The 21973-nt window shown below is 47.1% G+C and overlaps 12 protein-coding genes across 12 annotated transcripts; 5 read left to right on the top strand and 7 right to left on the bottom strand.

Moving 5' to 3' along the window:
- Positions 1-415: 415 nt before the first annotated feature.
- BT62DRAFT_1010532 (uncharacterized protein) lies at positions 416-1578 on the bottom strand (the record flags this gene model as incomplete). Its single annotated transcript, XM_043177662.1, has 6 exons — positions 416-466; positions 522-847; positions 895-937; positions 995-1087; positions 1290-1420; positions 1488-1578. 6 exons carry the CDS (start codon positions 1576-1578, stop codon positions 416-418), a joined length of 735 nt encoding a protein of 244 aa, XP_043035769.1.
- An 874-nt stretch (positions 1579-2452) lies between these two features.
- Positions 2453-4234, top strand: BT62DRAFT_936103 (uncharacterized protein; the record flags this gene model as incomplete). The annotated part of the gene is made up of 4 exons (XM_043187070.1): positions 2453-2602; positions 2650-2870; positions 2924-3671; positions 3727-4234. Coding segments are annotated over exons 2-4 (1177 nt in total), but the record flags the coding sequence as incomplete, so codon positions are not given.
- A 1673-nt stretch (positions 4235-5907) lies between these two features.
- BT62DRAFT_922697 (uncharacterized protein) lies at positions 5908-7386 on the top strand (the record flags this gene model as incomplete). The annotated part of the gene is made up of 4 exons (XM_043184426.1): positions 5908-6358; positions 6847-6926; positions 6980-7287; positions 7338-7386. 4 exons carry the CDS (start codon positions 5908-5910, stop codon positions 7384-7386), a joined length of 888 nt encoding a protein of 295 aa, XP_043035767.1.
- A 1265-nt stretch (positions 7387-8651) lies between these two features.
- Positions 8652-9470, top strand: BT62DRAFT_936101 (uncharacterized protein). The gene is made up of 2 exons (XM_043187069.1): positions 8652-9343; positions 9429-9470. Exon 1 carries the CDS (start codon positions 8791-8793, stop codon positions 9148-9150), a length of 360 nt encoding a protein of 119 aa, XP_043035766.1. The 5' UTR covers positions 8652-8790; the 3' UTR covers positions 9151-9343; positions 9429-9470.
- Positions 9471-9538: 68 nt separating this feature from the next.
- On the bottom strand, positions 9539-10274 carry BT62DRAFT_442728 (uncharacterized protein). Its single transcript, XM_043180903.1, has one exon. It carries the CDS (start codon positions 10078-10080, stop codon positions 9691-9693), a length of 390 nt encoding a protein of 129 aa, XP_043035765.1. The 5' UTR covers positions 10081-10274; the 3' UTR covers positions 9539-9690.
- Positions 10275-10701: 427 nt separating this feature from the next.
- Positions 10702-11065, top strand: BT62DRAFT_1010525 (uncharacterized protein; the record flags this gene model as incomplete). The annotated part of the gene is made up of 3 exons (XM_043177661.1): positions 10702-10803; positions 10858-10897; positions 10944-11065. The coding sequence occupies 3 exons, from the start codon at positions 10702-10704 to the stop codon at positions 11063-11065; spliced, it is 264 nt and encodes an 87-aa protein (XP_043035764.1).
- Positions 11066-12084: 1019 nt separating this feature from the next.
- On the bottom strand, positions 12085-12521 carry BT62DRAFT_936098 (uncharacterized protein). The gene has a single exon (XM_043187068.1). The coding sequence runs from the start codon at positions 12288-12290 to the stop codon at positions 12111-12113; it is 180 nt and encodes a 59-aa protein (XP_043035763.1). The 5' UTR covers positions 12291-12521; the 3' UTR covers positions 12085-12110.
- A 146-nt stretch (positions 12522-12667) lies between these two features.
- On the bottom strand, positions 12668-13587 carry BT62DRAFT_996662 (uncharacterized protein). Its single transcript, XM_043190599.1, has 5 exons — positions 13410-13587; positions 13249-13357; positions 13114-13203; positions 12896-13008; positions 12668-12839 (listed from the first exon to the last, which is right to left on the bottom strand). The coding sequence occupies exons 1-5, from the start codon at positions 13423-13425 to the stop codon at positions 12772-12774; spliced, it is 396 nt and encodes a 131-aa protein (XP_043035762.1). The 5' UTR covers positions 13426-13587; the 3' UTR covers positions 12668-12771.
- On the bottom strand, positions 13496-13915 carry BT62DRAFT_1010523 (uncharacterized protein; the record flags this gene model as incomplete). The annotated part of the gene is made up of 1 exon (XM_043177660.1): positions 13496-13915. The coding sequence occupies one exon, from the start codon at positions 13913-13915 to the stop codon at positions 13496-13498; it is 420 nt and encodes a 139-aa protein (XP_043035761.1).
- Positions 13916-14582: 667 nt separating this feature from the next.
- BT62DRAFT_996661 (uncharacterized protein) lies at positions 14583-16005 on the top strand. Its single transcript, XM_043190598.1, has 3 exons — positions 14583-14709; positions 14765-15470; positions 15527-16005. The coding sequence occupies exons 1-3, from the start codon at positions 14635-14637 to the stop codon at positions 15955-15957; spliced, it is 1212 nt and encodes a 403-aa protein (XP_043035760.1). The 5' UTR covers positions 14583-14634; the 3' UTR covers positions 15958-16005.
- A 171-nt stretch (positions 16006-16176) lies between these two features.
- On the bottom strand, positions 16177-17339 carry BT62DRAFT_922693 (uncharacterized protein; the record flags this gene model as incomplete). Its single annotated transcript, XM_043184425.1, has 2 exons — positions 16177-16617; positions 16659-17339. 2 exons carry the CDS (start codon positions 17337-17339, stop codon positions 16177-16179), a joined length of 1122 nt encoding a protein of 373 aa, XP_043035759.1.
- Positions 17340-20118: 2779 nt separating this feature from the next.
- BT62DRAFT_936096 (uncharacterized protein) lies at positions 20119-21899 on the bottom strand. The gene is made up of 4 exons (XM_043187067.1): positions 21750-21899; positions 21482-21702; positions 20681-21428; positions 20119-20625 (listed from the first exon to the last, which is right to left on the bottom strand). The coding sequence occupies exons 2-4, from the start codon at positions 21482-21484 to the stop codon at positions 20201-20203; spliced, it is 1176 nt and encodes a 391-aa protein (XP_043035758.1). The 5' UTR covers positions 21485-21702; positions 21750-21899; the 3' UTR covers positions 20119-20200.
- Positions 21900-21973: the final 74 nt, after the last annotated feature.

Genomic DNA, 21973 nt, shown 5'->3' with positions numbered 1-21973 from the left:
AGTCAAAAGCTAGTAAGCGTTGACTTTCGACCTCCAGTATTGGTAGCTACGATTATGTAAGGTAAGAGCGACATGGAGGGTGTGCTACTTCAACAGGCTCAAGGGATTTCGCTCGTCAAGACAGCGAGCGAAAGAAATCGTCGTTCCTGCACCTTCACTGGTGAGGAGGAATGTCTCGTAGGCTTGAGACGTCTCAGTTCTTCTGGGTCAGACCACTAACTACCGCATGTAGTAGCTAGTAGAGACATCAACCCTTTCCCAAGGCCCTCTAGCCTATAAGATCCCTGCTCGGTTCTCTAGTCGACCCAATCCCATCCCGCTCCATGCAGGGCGAAGACGAAGACCAATCCCTCGCCTCAAAGACGAAATAGACGGTAATGGCAGCGAGCTGGTGACAGGCAGCGCCCGCGCCACGTCACGCAAGGAAATCAACGACCACGACCACCCTGTACATCCTCGTCAACGCCTGCAGCGAATTTACCGTCACCGGGAGATCTCTGGGAGATCTCTCAGGGAAAAACGCCGCGAAACTCCCACTGGATCTCCTCCTTCGCATGCTCAACCTCCCCAACCTCCTTCATCCACGCCGCCAGTCTGCTCCCGCACATCCTAGTTGTAACGCTTGAAGCTTTAGGAAAAGGCCGTACGTAATGGAAATCTTCAAGCGTGGCGCCCCAGACTCGCTGATTGTTCTCAGTGACCTTGCCGCTAGGTAGGTCGGCCATCACAGGTCCATTGGAATCTCGGGGCCAGATGCAACGAACGACACGCTGCTTGGCCGAAGGAGTTGGGACTGGTCTGCGGAAAGGCGTAGGCGCGGTTTTGGGTGGTGGTGGTGGCTTGGTTTCTTCATTTAATTCAGAGTTCGGGACTTTGTAGGCCTCGAAATCTCACGAAATTTTGAAGACTTGAACTTGAGAGATTTATCGATGCGAAACTACACCGATAACATGAGGATTGATATTCAACGGTGACGTTGAGCAGTCCTAGGAACCCACCACTTCGTATGGTCATCGTAGCTCTTCAGTTCATAGCGAAGCCCCGCTAACGGCGACCGTTCATTCCGACATATCCCATCAGATTTCGTCTATATTTTCGTCAGTCCGAGCTATGCCCACGAACACATAGAACGATGACCCTTTGTAGTCAATGGTGAGAACACGCCGGCTGTGGAAATCCATTCCATGGATAAGGTATCTGTGTACTTATTCGTGCTGCTGGGTTGAATGTGTTCACTGCAAAACATATAACCGTTAAGCGTGCATCTTGCTAGTTGGACAGCAACATACCTCTCCTGTGATGATTTCATGCCAAGCCACTTGACGCGTCAGCTTTCCGGGCGGAAATAACGATAATAACGGATTCCTCTGGTGGCTGAGGCTGTCGTCCAGCACAAACGGCGCCACGGGAAGCGTATAGACTGACTAAAAACGAGGGAAAACCGATATCAGTACAAATTTAATTACTCATAAAGTAAAGAAATGCACCTTCCCGCCGCTTCATGCCCCAGATATGCGATATCCTAAATGCCAATTCGATATGTGGCCATGGAAGAGTCAGTTTATTGTATGTACACATGCCTGTCCAATGGCAGAAGAAGAATGAATATGAGCCTTTCACAGCTTGAGGATTGAAATATTGACGGCATCAAGGTCTGGAGTAGAGTATGTCACGGACAGTAACAGTCGAACAGTCTTCGGCTGCAATGGTCGGACTCCAGTTCAAGTTGATCTCGGCCGATGCCTGGCATTTTACGGCATCCTGTCGGCTTCTATACCATTTCCCCCCATTTTCTGCTGTTCACTTCTGACATCTTCGGCAGGTCCGCTTCTACGCTGCAGATTATTCATGATAAGGCCTAAACGTTCTCAGAAAACACTCATACGACTCAGGATATCATGTAGTAATACAATTACATTCCCAGCTCTCTCCTCTGAATCGACGCTTCCTTCAGGAAATAGTTTTCAGACCTTCCTAAGCCAGAAATGATCATTGATATAAGTCTGTGGATGATTGTCAAACTACGAGATATGTAATTTAGAACCCGGTTCGTACACAATGCAAGCTTTTATGCACTCGGACTTATCCACATTTTATTTAGCTGTATCTGATTCGAAAAATCATGAGAATTACGTACTTCATTATTTTTCAAAACAGCAAATGATGCAGCGTATACTCTGGGGGGGAAGGGCCCACTGTGCCCAAACGACAAATGGGGAAAAACCGGCGACCTCCTCGGATACCCGAGCCGCCACACAGCCGCCCCCGCTTTCTTCCATCTAGGACAACTTCTACATGGCACCGCTAGCTGTTTTCGCGTTCAACAAGCAAGCAACAGAGCAACTCAACGGTACTTGGTCGAAAATAGCTGGCTCGGCAACTCGATCGCCTGCCGTCAGTGTACCTTAAGCTAACCATAGGACTGTAACAATGACTTTGTTCGCACTGGTAGAACCATTGTTCACCTCCGTTGCAATGTGGTCCTTATTGTTGACGAATGCTCAAGGAGGAAAGTATTTGCTTCTGACATGCTGTGCTCCGGCTGAAAACTAACGCTTGGTGATACGGAAATGCTATATCCATGTGCGTGGGAATAGAAAAGGTCAATCTCTTTGTTTTTCTATACGTTCTAACCATCACAGGTTTTAGTTGATGGATCCGTGCCTTCGAGTTCTCGCGCAGCCTCCTCGGCAACCATTCTTGTTGCTCTCTGACACGGTGAATGTCATTCACGGTGTCACGTGTGTTCCAACATATCGTGAGGTCAATAGTCTTCATTCCCACATCGGAATTTAGTCTATGGCAATTGTACCCTTATCCTCACAAACGTATAAGATCTACAGGAAATCTTCTTCATTCTATCAACAATGGTAGGCACCATCTTCATGTAAACGGCTTTGTTGCTAAAAATGTTTGTTAACAGGATGACAACTACCTCCAAAGGATGATAGACCAACTCGCCGCCAAAGAGCTCATCTTTGGAGCTGGCGCGCGTTTCTCTTGTTCCGAGGTCTACACCACCGCACAAGCTTTCCTCAACATGCCCTCCATCGTGACAGAAATCAACCTCTACGAGACCACACCCGACACACTCTCCAAAGACGACTACCTCCCACTCCTTCTCACCCATCTCCAAACAACTGTCGGCAAAAATATCAGTTCACTCTCCTTCAGCAGACTCAGCTGGCGTAACTTCAAAGACCCCGTTCTCTGGCACAACGCTCTCACCTCCTTCCCGGCCGTTCATAACTTGGAGCTTTTCGATATCCAATGCACCGAAGCACAGTTCTTCCGAATCGTCAATTCCCTTCCCAGCGAGATGCACCTCTTCGGGATCCAAAGCATACACATCGACGAATACGAGGCCCAAGCAGGACAGTTCGTCCCTAGGTACGACACTCCTGAGCAGATCAGGGCCGGAGAACATGGTCCACGGGCAAATATGGTCAATATGGAGATCGCTACTCAGACCGACCTCGTCCTTTTCTCCCGGCTTGCGAGCCGTAACTCGCACTTGAAGGTCAGCTGGGTCGATGATCTCAGAGTGAGGCAGTACGGCGTCGCTAGACCTCCTTGGGATGTCTATATTTTCTCCCGTCTCTCTGCCATCATGCGTGCCACAGTCAAGCCGGGACAGATCCCTACGTTGCATTTGGGACCATTCGATTTTGGTGGGCGGAAGAGTCTGATCGTCTTGGCATTGATAACTAACTACAACTGTGCTAGCTTCGGATGATATTCCGGAGCCGCTCTTCCTCAAGAACGTCGTCGACCTGACCATCACTATCTCTTTGTTCAACGAAAAGCCTTGTCTCGACTGGTGGACTGCGACCCTGAACAGACTTGCATTCCCATGCACTATCGAGACACTCGAAATCAGGGTCGAAGTCGACACGGACGCTCTCCCCACTGGGGCCTCTTTTCTGATGGGTGTACCACCACAGGAATGGGCCGCGTTGGATGAAGCGTTGTGTCGCGCGGCGCCCATCATCGAAAGGATCAAGCTGTCGCTTTGTGGCCGCACCGATAAGCAGGACCCGGAGAATTACAACTGGGGCGATATCATAGAGTGGGTCGAAGATGCGTGTATCAGGAACGCGCAAGATATGTACGAGAGGAAGGCGTCGTCTTATTTCGAGTCCGAGAGGGTGAATTGATAGGGAAAATCCATCATATCGGTAGCGTCCCTATTATTAGACACAAATAGTATTTCCAATATTTCTGCGAAACGATCTTATGTGGTTTGCTCAGTGCTTCAGTGAAGAAAAAGTCAAGACAACGCCTTCCGGCCCCGGATCCGGTAACTGACTTCATTAGCCGGATGTTCGTCGGGAACTTTTCATCTTATCTTTCATTTTTTCCCATTAGTCATTGATTGAACTTGACACCTTTACGGGTGTGGCTGAGACATATGGAGACCTCACTGGTATTTGCTTATTTTATCGTGGTATTTGTCCCTCCTGATGATTTATAGCACTTGCCGTTCTTGCTGCTAAAGCACAAGACACATAGGTATTCTCAGAGCTGCTGCCAAATGTATGCGACTACCTCATCCATAATTGTAACGTTAGTTTAGCTGGTAATCCCTAATTTAGGGTGAGTCCCCTTCAATGATCGTATGAAAAAGCTAGATCGGAACTCGTTACCGTAAAAAAATGACACATGACCCTGATGTATCTCCCGATCCAATGGTTGTTTTTAGCCAACATGGGCATGTACTGCAATAAGATCCGAGGAAGATTGTGTATAGTTTTGGAAGACAGTGAACTTCTTCATTAATTCTTACTATGACCAGTGATAGTAATTCTTCAACACTGACAGGTGAACCCTCTCTCTCACGTAGCTTCAAGATTACTTTTATATCTTTTTTGTTTCAACTTCGGCTACAAGTCTGTCTGCAACACCGCTTGCGACACCGTCTACTTCAACAAATAGCAGAGGCGTTGAGATCACGTTAACCATTACTGTAACACTGTAAGTCTTATCAGTATTTCCATTATACAATGCTGCTAAGCTTGGCTCTCAGCATCCCCAGAACGATGTCCGTTTTTTTCTATCCACCGTCCATTTGACATGTCCACAACTTTACAACAGAACACTGACCGCTCCCGCCTCGACTCAGGCCTTTTCGTAAGTCAAACGAAATACTTAGAGCCGCATTTTCTCGCATCGGATCGTTGGTTGCCGTTGCGGTGCTTGTTTTGCTTTTCGCTTTCTGGAGAAGAAGAGAATATCACAGCGGGCCTAGTGACTCTCGGACGACTCCCGTGCCCGAGCGAACCTTAACCCCCTCCATCCGAGTAAGATCCGTCGAATCCCAAGCTCGGCAATGTCGACAGCCAGTTACCATTAATATCCTGGAAAGGATTTCGCAATAGTATATGAGCCTGTAGGTTTCGTCATTAGTCGTCATATTCGTAACAGATATGACACACGTTTCACCGCTCACTTCGTTTGAGTTCAGCCTTGGGATTTCATCAGGCTCATCATGGGAAAGTTTACTGACCGACGTTTCTCGTTAAGTACTTCATTTAATGTATGGATGAGATGACCAGAAACCCGAAAGATCAGCGCGGCTCTAGTTGTGCTTGGTCAATGCGATGGACATCCTTGAAGTTGGCTCCTGCAAATTTTTATTTATCTGTATGGGCCCCTGATCTCCAGTGGCGCCATGCCCACAACTGCATGGAATTTGTACCTGACAGAACACAGAAATAGCATAGACCTAGACCTATCGTCCTGTCAATAGAGCCATCAAAGTTGGAGCTAGCGATAGTGTTTCTTCAATCGGATAAGCAGAGACTAGAAGCTAGCGTGATATACGAGGCACGCGGAACGAATTCTCATTCAAAAATGGTAAGTCCTTGTAAATCTATATCGCTTCAATATGGATCTGAGAAACACAGAATGCCAATGGCGCCATATGATGCAATAATCTGTGACTTGAGCGACCTTCTTTTCACTTGGTCTGCTCGGTCTAATTGTACACTTTCCACGGAACTTCCCCTCTTGAACTTCTCCTCTTCGACGTGGCTCGAGTATGAGAAAGGCCGCATCTCCCAGGAGACATGCTACGCCCGTCTCGGACACGAATTCTCCCTCGATCCAGTCGACATTCGCAAAGCAGCCGAAGACTCCTGTGCCTCCCTGAAATGGGACACGAATCTGGAGAACTTTTTCCACGGACTCAAAGATGAAAATCGCGAAACGATGTGCGTCTTTGCCATGTTCAATATATCACAGCCAGGCTATGAAGCGCTCTGGAGCGTTTCGGCGGATATGAATTGGTCAATCTTCGATAGCATCTTCACATCCTTTGCAGCCGGTAGGCGTAAACCCGATCTGGGTTTCTACCGCTGTACGCTGTCTTAAGCGAATCTGGATGCCTCTCGAACCATTTTCATAGACGACAAGCGCGAGAACGTACTCTCTGCGCATTCCCGAGGACTATATTGCATTGTGTACCATGACTTCACATAGCTGAAGCGGTCATTGCTCAATCTGCTGGGAAATCCGGTACTCAGAGGTCAAGGATACCAGAAAAAGAATGCAGGGCATCTTACTCCGAATGCTCTGGACTATCCATTCAAGAGAACTTCTCTCAGCTGCTCATACTGCATATAAACCCATGACCTTGAGTTCATATCTTGGGCACCGGTGCTGACAGGTTTACAGATCGTTGGTCGATTTGGACGTGCCCAAGAAGGGGAAGGGGGACTTCTTTGCAGGCAGATTGAACTAATATATCACCGTGGTTAGCTGAGCTGATAATGATCAAAGGGGATGGCAAACTTACAATGACTAAATATCCTTGTGACTTTGACACGACCTCACCTGGCTTCACAGTATTTCGAGCGAAAGAGGAAGTTGTGGTATCTATGATGGATGAGATGTTGATGTATGTGAACGAAGACGGAGTCATACAGGTGAATCTATCTCCACCACGAATCCATGGACGAAACCTAACGTGTAGACATAGACATACTTTGACCAAACTCGGCCACAAATCGACCCCGTCGTCTGTGTCAATGCTCTCAGCATCTTCTATTCTTATGGTCGGGGAAATGAGATGAACCAGACGTTGGAATGGGTATACCAAGTTCTCCTCCATCGTGTGTACATCCAAGGATCGCGGTACTGCGAGACAGCAGAGTGTTTCCTCTTCTTCCTCTATCGATTTATTAGCGGCTGTAATAACCCAGTAATCCATAGTCGTTTCTATCCGCTCCTAAAAGACAGAGTTACGGAGAAAATTGGAACGGAAGGAGATGGACTTGCCTTTGCGATGTGTCTAATTGTGTGCAGCTTTACAAATGAAAAATGCAATCAACATCCAGACTCTCCGAGGGCTCCAGCGTGAAGATGGAGGATGGGACACTGGTTTGATATACAGATGTGGGCTTTCAGGTCTCAGTATTGGCACCGGGAGTCTGTTCTCAATAATAGTAGTACGTATAAACCTGGTAATTTCATACCATCGTGTATCAGGTTTCTCATATTGTACAAGAAGTAGCTGTAGCTGTGCGCATGAGTAGAGCCTGGGACTACTCGAAAGTTTTTCCTTTTCCGATTAGACCATCCAGTGCACATACCGTTATGGCTGGCAGCCTTACGGACATTTGAACAGTCAGCGAGAGTTTTTAGATGAGAAGCGGTGGTTTGTCGCGTTTCTTCCGTGAAACAGTCGGATAAGACCAGTCCAATACTTCCTAAGATACCAGAAGTACTCGCCCGCCAATGCAGCTTCGTACGATAGTGAAATACGAAGCGAAGGACCAGGAATGTAAATTCTGTAAGGAAAACGAGCACATCAAGACCCACTATTATTGGTCGCACCCTCATGTATGGATTTCTTGTTTATTCGATGCAGAAGAGTAACTTCTGTTCTAGATCAACACTACACGCATCATTCCTGTGGGACCCGAACCCACCATCCAACCTCTGTAATAGTTGTGTAACGCCAGTCCGACAAAGAGTATCAGGTTAAATGTAATTCTAGGACGTCCAGAAGAATCCAAAAGATTGGTAAAACAATGCATGAAATAGTAATGGCTCTTTGTACAGTATATATAATGATATTGAAGTTTAAAATAAGTTGTCAATAGAAAAACTGTATCGACAGCCATCAAGACTTCACAGGACTGAGGTTTTTAAGGTGTTTGGCAGCATGAAGCTTGTATTTCTCTATCCAATCTTCACTACCCATTGCCTTCTCCAGCCAATTTCACTGCCATAATCCCCGCTGTAACACCTGTTCCATACGTCCGTCAGAGAGCACGCACTAAAGCAGAAGAATCAAGCGCTTCAGGGTAGATGTCGTTAAGGAACACAGGCGGGGAAATCCCGCTTCAACTTTGGCCTAAATTTGAAATTCAAAGCTGGGGCCTAGGCCCTACCCCAAGTTGCGTCTCGCAGGTCGAAAAACAACGATTTAAACAAAGGATAAATATCGACCGATGGTAATGTTACTCTGATGATGCGTGTCCCGTTACTTACCCATCAACGTACTAAGAACAGGTGTAAGACCCCGCTTATCACCGGAGTGCACATTGCACATATTCTCCTGAGTCCTGCCACTAATATATCACTGCATTCCATTAAGTAGTCCGTTCAGATTTAGTGGACAGACAACAGCGACAATGGTCAATATTCTACAACTGAGGAAATGATATTTAAAGTTTAGAGGTATCTCTTTCTCCTAGTGACTAGGACTTGAGCTTCATGATCGACACATAAGATGTTAAGTCTGATATCCAATCCGTCTTTTTGGTACTTGCGAAACTCTTCGATATGTTCCTGAGTCAATCCCCAACTCAAGTCCTTCCCTGGCTCCGACATATCCAGGGTGACGGCCGACAAGATCCTAGTGTTCCATCTAGAAGATACCATGTCAAAGAAAACATGATCAACGAAAGTACAGGGCGTGTTTATGAGGACATCATCGATAGCGATATGAAGTTTCCTGAGGAGAGGAAGAAAGCTTTGCTGAGTAGAGGGATAGGAAGCCAAGCGGTCAATGAGGGCTTTGAATATGCGATCGTAGTTGGTGGCCCAGCGTTGTGTGGAAAGTTTGAGAGTGTTGATGTGTGGGGTGCAATGGAGAATGTGAAAAATAATGTCAGTGAAGATGACATCGACAAGCTCGAGTGATACGAGAGAACATTGCGAGCATTGGAGGAGGCTCGGAAGATCTGGAAGAGCGTCATCAGGACAAAGTGCATTCGCGCTAGGAACGACACGTATTTTCTCTAATTGGGGTAAGATTACGCTCCGAAATATGGCGCTATGACATGCCGTGAGATCGCGCAAACTTGATCGAAACGGAGGGGTAATACTAACCGGTGCCAAGGGTGGATAGCATATCAATTGCGTATGAAGTGTCTGCAGGTTTGGGCACCGCTGAATCACATCAATAACACGATGTACGCGTTCAGGAAACCCACGATACGTATAGTCGAAGAATGCGACGATATTATTCTATGGCAGCTCCAAGTGGTTGCCTGCGGAGTCGGTAAGAAGCTCAACAGTATGCAAAGCGGGGGCATCCTGGAATGCATCAATATATTGAGGTGTCCGCAATTCATGACAATGGACTGTCAGGTGAGACAGTTTGTTAAGCTGACAGCCAGGAATGTCGGGCAAAAAATGAATAGCATCGCGATCAGGGGTGATTGTTAAGTGCTCCCACCGTCACGACTGAGTAATAGCGAGCTGATAGATCGACCTCTTCACCTTGAGAGGATACCTGAAGTAAATGGATAACTCCAGGTCCAGGGCGAGGTAGGAAGAGCGCTCCAATGCTATCTTGAACCTAGACACGGGCTCCTTCACGACGCCGTCATCGGCAAGTGATATATGTGTCCACAAAGTCGGCATGTTGTTGGCAATTTGCCTCCAGGGCGAGCATATTTGCCCAAGCTTCCATGGGCCCCTCTGGTAATCATTAACATCGAAAGGCTCGAAGTAAGAACTGCGGTCGAGAATACACAGATGAAATATGTAAATGAGAATTTCGACAAAAAGTCGGTCGATAGGAGCTGGTCTGCGCTCTTCGATGAACGACATGTCGGATGGGGACATCGCGCTGGTAAGTGGATCGTATACACGTGCCAGGAAACAATAATCTATGGTGGAGCACGAGATGCAGCCGTCTGGTGACAGAAAAGTTACTTTTATATCATAGCTTCAATGTTAAGGACATATAAAAGATTTCTGTTCAAAGCATGTACTGGTAAAGAGATGTCGCGTTTCAGTGAGGGTGGATCGATGAAAACCAACAACGGCGAATGCCGAGTGAATTTTCTGGTTGTCGGCCCCTATTCCTTTACATACATTTTAACTGCAAGAGTTGCTCGTTTGTATGTATTGTCCGGATATTTTATCGCTCCCAGATGAGCGTGATTATCTGTTGTAAATATAGGCCAACAGAAGAAGTAATGATCTGCGACTAACTCCAGCTAACAATTAACATCCTTTGGAACGTACATCTCTTCAAATCCCATTTACAGTCGAACGACTTGGTGAGCAGCATAAATGAAGCGACGTTGGCACCCCAATCTCCGAAGGCAAAGTGTACTGAAACGTACCGAAACCTCGATAGAATACCGGAGAAAAGAATGAACAGCCGGACTATCGAGTGGCCTGGATTCGGTCGCACAATGCGGTTTTGTCATACCAGATCCTGGAAATTCTCACCAGATTATGTTCACAAATTCATATCGGGAGAATGATGAATCGCCGAGCTGGATTGCAAATGATGCTGTCGTACTTAGCTCAGAGAACGATATTAATGGAATCAATATCGTGAGACTTAATCTCTTCGACGCCGATATTGATCTGACCTATTTTTCAACGTAGGGAAGTGACGTGATGCTTGGGGATATTGGCTTCCAACTTGGTGCGTCCAGAAAGCTGTTCCGTGGCTATGACTAATCCTTTCGTAGGCGTCAGCGTATTCTACGCCATTCTGGGCTGTGAGTTTCTTCTCAGGTACAAGTACGACCGACCTTTCACTCGGCACCGGAATCGGAACGTCTCCTCGACGACTCTTCCGTCGCACAATTAACGCGGAGTTATGGACAAGAAAATAAAGTACATGATTCGAGCTTTGGCTTTCAACACTGTGTCTTATCATTCGGTATGTTAATTCGCAGTGTTCTCTTTTGTTTCTCACCTAAAGTCTTTGTACAGGGCAATTTACAGGACTATTGAACTCGAAGATGGGTGGAATGGGAAGATCATCCACACGCAGGTGTACTTTAGTGGGGTTTATTTCCTCGCGTCCTTTATACATGGCTTATCAACTGACTCTTAGGTGGCTTCGACGGTGCTATGGTCATCTTGGCAATCTACACCTTGAATTTTGCTCATCCTGGACGCCTGATTGGAAGAGGGATGGGTAGAGACCGAGCCATCGAAGATCAGAAAAGTGAGAGCGTTATTGAGCTAGGTGCAGCAACCTAGATTCAGGGATAAACGATGTTTCATTCCTAACACGTAAATCGACGGACAGTAAAGAGTGGCTAGCTATACAGAAATACATTGTGGATGGATCAAGAAATAAAGGAAATTACATATATAACTCCTCCTCGAGAAAGGACGCCGGGTGTCACGATTAGCGGCCCCGGCCTTTCCCTTCGCGCTGTGGACATGACGCACTGGCATACATGTCGGAGGGTAAAATAACCGGTTTGAATTTAAGCGCGACGACTGATCTTGAAAGCACCACAAGCGGTGGTTTTATAATAAGATCAGTATTATATATGCATGAAATGAGATTTTTCACCTGCTCGGGCTTGGTTAAACATTCTGGAAATCTTGACTTCATAGGATATCCGGTCAGACATAAACATTTATGCACCTTGAATGCGCGCAGGACAGGAGACAATAAAACTTCTTTAAGAAGTGGACATAATACAAAGCAAAGGTAACGTTTCGTCGTGACGTCGATTCGGCCATTCTTTGAGGCCTAGGGAGCGCTGGGGTCTCCATTTTTTTTTACAGCTACAAGGTCTCTCATCGGCCACTTGAATTAGTTTATCTAATGCCGAGCTGACGGTTCGGGCACCTGGTTGCCCGAAGCTCTTCCCCGTCAGGAAGAAATCAAGCTATTATCGGCTAAATGCTTTAGAGGTACGTTTCTCAATCGATTTTGCCTTGATAAATAGATTTACGAACCTTGGCTGCTTGTCGGGCGAGGTGCAGTGCCAGTTTGTAGATACTCGCTCCAACCAGTAGAATCGCCAAAATGAAGGAGCCTGTGTCAACTGTAGCTGCGTCAGACGAGCCATGAAGGGTCAGAACATAGCAGCAAGAACAAAACGAAGGTTGTTGTCGTTGTGATGGTCGATGGCAAAGGATGTTTGGCGACGTCAACAATCAAACCTGGTTCTCCTCACCACACCTGCACACAAGTCGAGACAATATCGTCTCGTAGATGTGTCTGCAACATTTTCTTGGAGCATCTAAGGCGTACACGATACCGAAGAGCGGCTTGGCTGCCAGTTTGGACGAGATCTCCAGTGAGAAAGCCTATTTCTTCCTCTCTTCAGTGTTCTTACACTCAATTTTTAAGCATTGGTAGGCGGAGAACGAAGTCTGTTTATCGTCTCAATTATAGGACATCACTGAAGGGCTAGCCCTCTTCTAAAGGGATTTCTTACATTACCAGAAGTCGGTCCCGATCGTTGGCAGTAGCTCTTCGTGACATTTGTTCGTCTTTACTAGGTAGTACGCAGGAGGGTTCTATGCGCCTTGCAATGGTCTGGTAACTCAAAGAAGGATGGAAGTTAGGTCAGATCCCTTCCTATATGCGCCAATATCACTCTGGTTGATATAATCTTAAGTATGAGTGATCCGTGAGTGACAAGACAGGTAGAAACACAATAAGGCTTACAGGCCCTCGGTCTCAGTCTACTGTAGGCCGGTCCAAGAATACGGATAATTGCACCGAGGGTGATGAATTTGGCGGCACCAAGAGGCGTAGGTCCGATAATTGTAGCTGTTATTCTATTCAAAGTGAGGAAAGTATGATCTAGGATACAAAATGGTTGAGTATACTGGATGTATCGGGCGTATCGAGACGCGGAGAGATACTCGACCAAAATCGCGCACTCCATCCCAAGATGTCCAAGCACCCAGCTAAGAGGACGGTCGGGATTATCCAACACATGCGGTGGTACAAGCCTTGGAAGGTGTGCGTCACTACCCAAAATAAAAATCAATTCGCGGCTAGAAAGGTGCGCCTACTCATGTGTAGAAATATCGAATAGAATGACAAACATGAGTGTGACGCCTTTGGTGGGCACATATCCGTATAAATCGTCATCATTTGCTTCTTCTTGAGAAAAGGCCTTAACTGGGATGAGCTAGTTAAGAATCAGCTATATATGCGGAGAAAAAACACCCACTACGATCTAGAATCATGGTGAGAGAATGAAGATGAGGGAACACGACGAAGCAAAATCTTTGGTCAATGCACTTTCAGAATGAATCGCTATATCCTCTCTCGAGATTTCATGATATCCGCAGCTAGGAGTAAATGCATCGCCTCCTTCGCATACATCTGAAAATCAGCCAATGGGCGGGATATCTTGTCCGGGCGCCATGATTGTGCCCATCGAAACAGGATACAACAAGTCTTGAGAGCCAATAGCGTTACAGACCTATATGTAGCTCCAGAGATGTCCAGCGAGACCCGTATCCATAACCTTGGATTCGATCTAGGAAAATAACTGAGTTTTAGTACACAGGCGAAGATCCTTAAACGTTGGTGCACCCAGGGCTGCGACTGCGGATTGAAACATCGACACCGCCGCACCACCTTGCGAACCATGGCAGAGGTAAGAAGGTCCGCAGCAGCATATGTATGAGGAAGAGAACGGTGAGCAGGTCGTAGAATTGTATTAATACGCATAAGAAATCTGCCCAGACGACAAGCCTGAAACCAATTCCAGGTTGCGCAGTAGCCAGCCGATGTTTTGACTGTAGGTTGGTCTAGCGTCCCCGTTATTCGGCTTTCTTCTGGATGACAAAAAAGGGCTTCGGTTCTTTCCTAGAAAATTACGAACGACAAGACCAGATTGGCTGTGGAATGACCTCGTAAATGGCTGAGAGGACCATAGAGCCAAGGGATCTGCGCCACATTGTCCTCATTTTCTCTTAGAAATGCCTGAAACGTGAGCGAAGGAAGCTTGAGGTTCTCGTTGTTTGACCGAAGTTGTGAAGTAGCGTTAGATGCTTAAGCTAGACAGCAATTATGACAAGCAGAAGAGCCTGTTCAAATAAAAATAAGAGCGGAGGAAGTTAGGGGAAACGTCCTGCTAGTGAATTCGAGAAAGAAGGAGACATGGAATGCGCGGTGTTACACAGATCTCAAATTCATTTTGGTTGTATCCGGCTTCCCGGATAAGCTACCCCACTTTTGTTCTCTCGAAATATAGAGGCAACCAAAAACAGGCAATGCGGATGGTCTGAGGAGAAATCATGCTGAAATCGTACGCGGTTGTGCGATCGAAAACAGGAACGCTACAACCCGGGCCGGCTTTGCGGAAGACCGCGTACCACGGGAATACAGAACAAAGCAACTCCGCGACTGATGCTACTTCCGGGCGTTCCTTGTTTCCGTTTCAGTACATGGTATCTGGTATATATTCTGGAACAGTTTGTCTCTCACGCCTCCGTCAAACAACTATGGTTCCTTCGCGAAGAGTAAGTGGTTTCTCTCAGTTAGGCTTTCTATATTCTGAGTTTTCACATTTCTCAGCGCCGCAGCCGCCGCTCTCACACGATTGAAGAGTTATTTTCTGCGGACATCCTCAACTTTAGCGACTTTTCTGTCCGGGAAATCTACAATGCCTTTCAGCAATTTCCCAACTTACTCTCGCGCGGATTCGCGATGCTCGATCTCTATGCTGCTGATCAAGAAGTATATTCGGATCCATATTATCGCGCCATCATGGATCTTCTGAAGAATACGCGGCTCCAAAGTATCGGATGCGCCGATATGTCTGTGTCACCCAATGAGGTTGGCGTATGGCGAGGCACTTTTCTTAACGTCACGAATCTTGACTTGCTTCGCGTAACCTGTAGCACGGTCCAGTATCAAATTATGTTGGACTCTGTACCGAACCTGGAATCTTTTTGGACAGAAGAAATGCACATTACTACCTTGGCACAATGGGTTAATTACAGTGAATTTGACGCCATGGTCGAGAGACCGGAACAGTGGGGGATGATCGGGCGAGAGCAGAAAGGCGTTCAGCTGTCCGAGCCCACATTAACCATAATTACACTCGATGATGAGGTGTTGGCGACCCGGTTTGCTAGTCGACAATCCCCATGTCGGACGAGTGGGTTGAGCTCACTATTCTACCAGGGCAACAATAGCGAACGGATGACTGTGTCCCTCTCTGTTCTTTTGGCGCTCGATAGAAATGGGGTAGAGTTTGTTTGCAATGGATATAACTCAGGTATCTCTTCGTCTTGGTTAGTTAGCAGCAACGTCGCGTACTGATCATCGTCCTAGAAAGCCGGATTCCCCCACTTATAATCCCTTCGAAGTACATCTCTGTTTTCGATTGCGTTTTTGAATTGGAAGATGACTATAGGACCGTTCATCCCCTCGAATGGCTCACCAGATCGTTCAGCATGGTGACGACTCCGACGCAGATTCAAACATTGATTATTACGATGGATCCATGTAGCGACATCGACGAATCTACACCACCTCCAGATCGGGATGATCCGATCGTAGGGATGTGGAACGAGCTGGACGAAGCACTTTGTCGTTGGCAGGTCTCGTTTCGTGCGTTGGTCTTCAAGCCTGGAACCCCAGACGCTGCGTTGTGGAGCAGAATCGTTCAGTGGCTGGGAGACGTCTGTCTCCCAAAAGTTAAAAGAAGGTATGAGGAAATGGGACCAATGCATTTTCAGGTGAGACCGTTTGGGTACATATGAAAGAGTCGTAGCAAGAGGAGATGGGCGCCACCGGGAAGTTGAGTGGCCAATAACAGCATATATTTGTCCAAACCTAATTATACTGGGAACAAGCCGGAGTGGCAAAGCCGCTCATTCGAAGAGATATCAATGAGAAGAATATGACTGCCTCCATTATCGGTCCTAGAATTATATACAATTAAAAGCCATGCACGTAAGGCTGTTGTCGGTAATGAAAGACTAAGGATCCCATCGAAGACTGAGGCCTTGATGGTGCTCGAAACATTGGACCAGAACCTCGGATTTGAGCCACTCGTCATAAAACCTCATGTTGAAGGCGATGTCAGAGAAGTCCAGAGGTCTAGGCACTACTGAGAACTCGGTCAATTTGAACTTCTGGTCCGACAAAATCTCGTCAAAGATAATCCATGAAAGTGCCTTCCCTCCCGTGGGCAGGAGAAGAAACGTCTTCGGGGCAACATCGACCATGATACAAATATCAGTGAGATTGTTTATCTCTGGGACTTGCTTAAACATCGATGCCCACCACCGCAAACAGTCATTTGTGTGCTCAAAGTCATATTCACCATTCAGGGGAATCATCACCTCGAGGGAGTGGACACTGGCAAGATTAAGGGGTGGTGGCCGTGCTGTATGACCTGCATATTCAGAAACCAATACCTGGTAAATGGGGCAAAAGGCTTACCTAGATCAAAACTCACACAATTAACCGACAAGTCGCAAGGTTCCGCGATGTCGATCAGGGTTGCAATCTGACGAATGACATCCTCCCCTCCTGTACCTTCGATCGCAAGAGTTTCAAGGCGGCGAAATGAGACGGGGGAATTTATCCTTATAAAAGGGTCTAGCGTATTGGTGGTGCCTTCGCCAACAGAGATAGAGAAAGACGAGATTTCAGGGCCGTGCTGATTATTCCGGATGGTTTGCGCATCGAATGCTTGGATGTTCGCATGCACGGCGAAGATGTTGGTACTGGTAAGCTTGACTTCATCCAAGGTCAGCTCCGTGAGTTTCGGAAATGCACGTATGAGGGAGAAAAGCTCGATCCCTCCAAGGCTGACAGCCTCTAGCTCAAGCGAGGTGATGTTGGGGAACGCAGTGATAGTGAGATGCCACCGAATGGGAGATCCGAAATCCCCCCAACTCAAACCACTGAGGAACATGTTGGTTATCGAAGGGTGGTGTGAGAGGGCCTCTACGAGTGTCAGTAGGAAAGGGTCGCTATGACTGTCCAAAGGGCCCAAGCGCTGGATGTTGATCCATTCGAAGTGACGTCCAAGGACATCATCGAGAGAAGACGCGGAGCGGAGGTGGCGATATAGGTCCTCGCAAGTGGCTGGTAGGCCGTAATTTGAACTAATGAGTGTGTAGGGTGAAGACATTTTTGAGGCAACTTTTATGGAGGAGAAGTCACTGGCAGGGTATGTGGGGTGTTGGTGGGAGACGAAGACTTGTGAAAAGCCACTAATAGGTATTATATGAGGCCTTGCTACCGGTGACCAAGCCCGACCCATTGTGACCAAGACAACATTCGAAGACGAAAAGGGAATAAGCAACAAAAGTCAACATTGGGGAAGGCCAGGCCATTCTACCCAAAGGTAGAATCGGGACGCGCATGTACTAAATAGGACCTGTCTGATCTCTATCGAGACCGTCGATCAATGGTCCGAGCCTCGGAAAATGTTGCCTTCCGTTCTTTCTGAGTCCAATTTGCCTGTATACTCATGGAGGTGTATTTGTCTGTTGGAGTTGAACTGGGCGCTGTAGAGCCTGACCAGATTCTAGAGGCTGTCAACACATTTCCATCAAACTGTATCTACACGTTTCAATCTAAGAAGGACTAAATGTCACACGGCTCCGGGCAACAGTTATTAATTCCGTGTCATGACTCGTGGAACCATTGAGTAACTAATAGTTCTCCCCGCACGTCTCCCGCCACTGATACTTTCCACAATAATATGTTGGTGCTGGTATCTGCTTCGCAGTTCACCGTGGCTCCGAGTCGGTATGGCGGTTCGTGGGAGAGAATTGGTGTGAGTTTATGTGAGTGAATTGAGAGAGAGATCCTGAATAAAGGTATCGCATCCAAGGATATGGCCTTTCCGTAGTTTGGTCGCTCAATCGAGGTTGACAGAGTTGTGGCTAAAAAATTATGCGACTAAGAGCAGAAATATTTGCAGCTTTATCGCGATAAACAGAGCACAAAAACAACGGAAGAGCATGAAACAATTCAGCATTGAACAGAAAACCATGCTATCGACAACTACATCCCTAGGCGTGATCTGGGGAAAAGTCAGACTGCATCCCAAGTGTGACATCCCAAAACGGATTGAATTTTCGGTTCCGTCGCCATCAGCCGGAGGAAGCAGAGGGACAGAAGGAGGTCATTCAGGGACAGCGAAATCCTTTGACTATCTCGTAGGACTTAATGCGAACCTCCCCGGAACACTGCGATCCTATCCTAGGCTCTATGAATGTCAGAGAGACCGCAGATCGACGCATTTATAACTGTACATTCACATTCCGTCAGGCTCTTTGTGCCCCGACCCGAAATGTCAGTCTTTTCAGAGTCCTTCGCTTGTCTGAAGACTGGCTGTAATCATCATCACCTGCAACTTACTTAGTCCCGTTGAATGTTACGCCTTAGTTAGATCTCACCAGATATCTGAATTATAATAAGGATGCATGTCGGCGGCATCATTTTCCCACCGCAGCTTAGTGAGCGGACGTCTACCGCACGGTATAATTGTTAGCAACAGCTCTCCGCTCGTTTCCGAATCCCTATTTTTGTTTTCCTCCTCCCATATTGTTCTCCATCGTGCTTCTGACTCGCTGACCCTCTGCCGATATGTATCGAAGTGCCCGACTGAGGTGTCCACAGGGAAGGAGGTGAAGTCAAGGCAAATCACCACCGCGGCGCGAGGTAGCCGTCAACAAGAGAGGTTATTCGGGTTATATTAATTGGCGATTCAAGAATGATATCCATGAGATCCCTGACCTGCAGCAGTGCAACGGCGGCAGTTCTGTCCACTGCTGCGCTGGCTGGATATCGTCTTCACTAAGAAACCATTAGTATTCGGCATAAGTATGAAAATTATCACTTTACATATCTGCGGTTCATAATTGCGGAATTAGTGTGATGGTGGTAGTGAGAGACTGGAGCTGACGATGGTGACGCAACATCACGTGGGTACGAAGTACAGTAATAACCCGAAACCGAATACTACTAAGGTTCCATCAAGATCATTCAAGAACGAGATGATCAAAATGATAGTTCCATGAGAGAACGAAGAAAAAGATGACACAAACTGGCGATTGCAGTACAACAGTGAGGTGGCTTTGCAGGGACGACGAACAATAGGAACTGAGGATAAATGAATTCATTCTGACCAATCTTTGGGACTTGAGATCATCTGAGAGATCAGTACCTAGAGCAACTATCAGCGTCTCGAAGCGCTGTATTTTGGTACCTGACTGATCATCCAGATAGAACAGCTCCAGTTTTTCAGATAGATGGAAGCAATACCTGGATCTCTGGACGGAGCAAATTTCTTGAAGATCTTATCATGCGAGGGAGTGAGGTTGGGATCAATGGTGGTATTGTGAGAGGCTGAGTTCTCGAGCGCCCGAAAGGGGACACCCAAGCCAACTACGGAGTATACGTAGGACAGGTAGTGGTGATAGAAGAAGAAAAACAGAGAACGGATAGAAGGAAAAGAAATGTATATAGGGAGGTGGGTGGGAGAGAAAATTTACTACGTTTACGACTGCGAGCAAGAGAGTGAGAGGGTGAGGAAAGGATCTTGGTCCAAGTGCGACTATATATCGTAGATGAAAACAAAAAAAATCGGATCAATCGATGACAAGAAACGAGACGCAGCGTGTCGAGATGACGTCAATCTTGCATTGACCCTGAACAATCGTCCTTGTTCAATAAGCTTCGTGGCCACAATAAAATAAGCAAGTACCAGTGAGGTCTCCATGGGTCTCAGCCACACCCGTAAAGGTGTCAAGTTCAATCAATGACTAATGGGAAAAAAATGGAAGATGAGATTAAAAGTTCCCGACGAACATCCGGCTAATAAAGTCAGTTACCGGATCCGGGGCCGGAAGGTGTTGTCTTGACTTTTTCTTCACTGAAGCACCGAACAAACCGTAGAAGATCATTTCGCAGAAATATTGGAAATGCTATGTGTGTCTAATAATAGAGACGCTACCGATATGATGGATTTTCCCTATCAATTCACATCTCGGACTCGAAATAAGACGACCCCTTCCTCTCGTACATCTCTTGCGCGTTCCTGATGCACGCATCTTCGACCCACTCCATGATATCGCCCCATTTGTAATTCTCCGGGTCCTGCTTATCGGCGCGGCCACAAAGCGACAGCTTGGTCCTTTCGATGATGGGCGCTGCGCGACACAATGCTTCATCAAACGCGGCCCATTCCTGTGGTGGTACACCCATCAGAAAAGAGGCCCCAGTGGGGAGAGCGTCCGTGTCGACTTCGACCCTGATTTCGAGTGTCTCGATAGTGCATGGGAATGCAAGTCTGTTCAGGGTCGCAGTCCACCAGTCGAGACAAGGCTTTTCGTTGAACAAAGAGATAGTGATGGTCAGGTCGACGACGTTCTTGAGGAAGAGCGGCTCCGGAATATCATCCGAAGCTAGCACAGTTGTAGTTAGTTATCAATGCCAAGACGATCAGACTCTTCCGCCCACCAAAATCGAATGGTCCCAAATGCAACGTAGGGATCTGTCCCGGCTTGACTGTGGCACGCATGATGGCAGAGAGACGGGAGAAAATATAGACATCCCAAGGAGGTCTAGCGACGCCGTACTGCCTCACTCTGAGATCATCGACCCAGCTGACCTTCAAGTGCGAGTTACGGCTCGCAAGCCGGGAGAAAAGGACGAGGTCGGTCTGAGTAGCGATCTCCATATTGACCATATTTGCCCGTGGACCATGTTCTCCGGCCCTGATCTGCTCAGGAGTGTCGTACCTAGGGACGAACTGTCCTGCTTGGGCCTCGTATTCGTCGATGTGTATGCTTTGGATCCCGAAGAGGTGCATCTCGCTGGGAAGGGAATTGACGATTCGGAAGAACTGTGCTTCGGTGCATTGGATATCGAAAAGCTCCAAGTTATGAACGGCCGGGAAGGAGGTGAGAGCGTTGTGCCAGAGAACGGGGTCTTTGAAGTTACGCCAGCTGAGTCTGCTGAAGGAGAGTGAACTGATATTTTTGCCGACAGTTGTTTGGAGATGGGTGAGAAGGAGTGGGAGGTAGTCGTCTTTGGAGAGTGTGTCGGGTGTGGTCTCGTAGAGGTTGATTTCTGTCACGATGGAGGGCATGTTGAGGAAAGCTTGTGCGGTGGTGTAGACCTCGGAACAAGAGAAACGCGCGCCAGCTCCAAAGATGAGCTCTTTGGCGGCGAGTTGGTCTATCATCCTTTGGAGGTAGTTGTCATCCTGTTAACAAACATTTTTAGCGACAAAGCCGTTTACATGAAGATGGTGCCTACCATTGTTGATAGAATGAAGAAGATTTCCTGCAGATCTTATACGTTTGTGAGGATAAGGGTACAATTGCCATAGACTGAATTCCGATGTGGGAATGAAGACTATTGACCTCACGACATGTTGGAACACAGGTGACACCATGAATGACATTCACCGTGTCGGAGAGCAACAAGAATGGTCGCCAAGGAGGCTGCGTGAGAACTTGAAGGCACGGATCCATCAACTAAAACCTGAGATGGTTAGAACGTGTAGAAAAACAAAGAGATTGACCTTTTCTATTCCCGTGCAGATGGATATGGTGTTTCCGTATCACCAAGCGTTAGTTTTCAGCCGGAGCACAGCGTGTCAGAAGCAAATACTTTCCTCCTTGAGTATTCGTCAACAATAAGGACCACATTGCAACGGAGGTGAACAATGGTTCTACCAGTGCGAACAAAGTCATTGTTACAGTCCTATGGTTAGCTTAAGGTACACTGACGGCAGACGATCGAGTT

This window comes from Guyanagaster necrorhizus (genome assembly GCF_019112545.1).
Source record: "Guyanagaster necrorhizus MCA 3950 unplaced genomic scaffold BT62scaffold_30, whole genome shotgun sequence".
NCBI classification, from domain to species: domain Eukaryota; kingdom Fungi; phylum Basidiomycota; class Agaricomycetes; order Agaricales; family Physalacriaceae; genus Guyanagaster; species Guyanagaster necrorhizus.
This window is presented reverse-complemented; position numbering and strand designations above follow the sequence as displayed.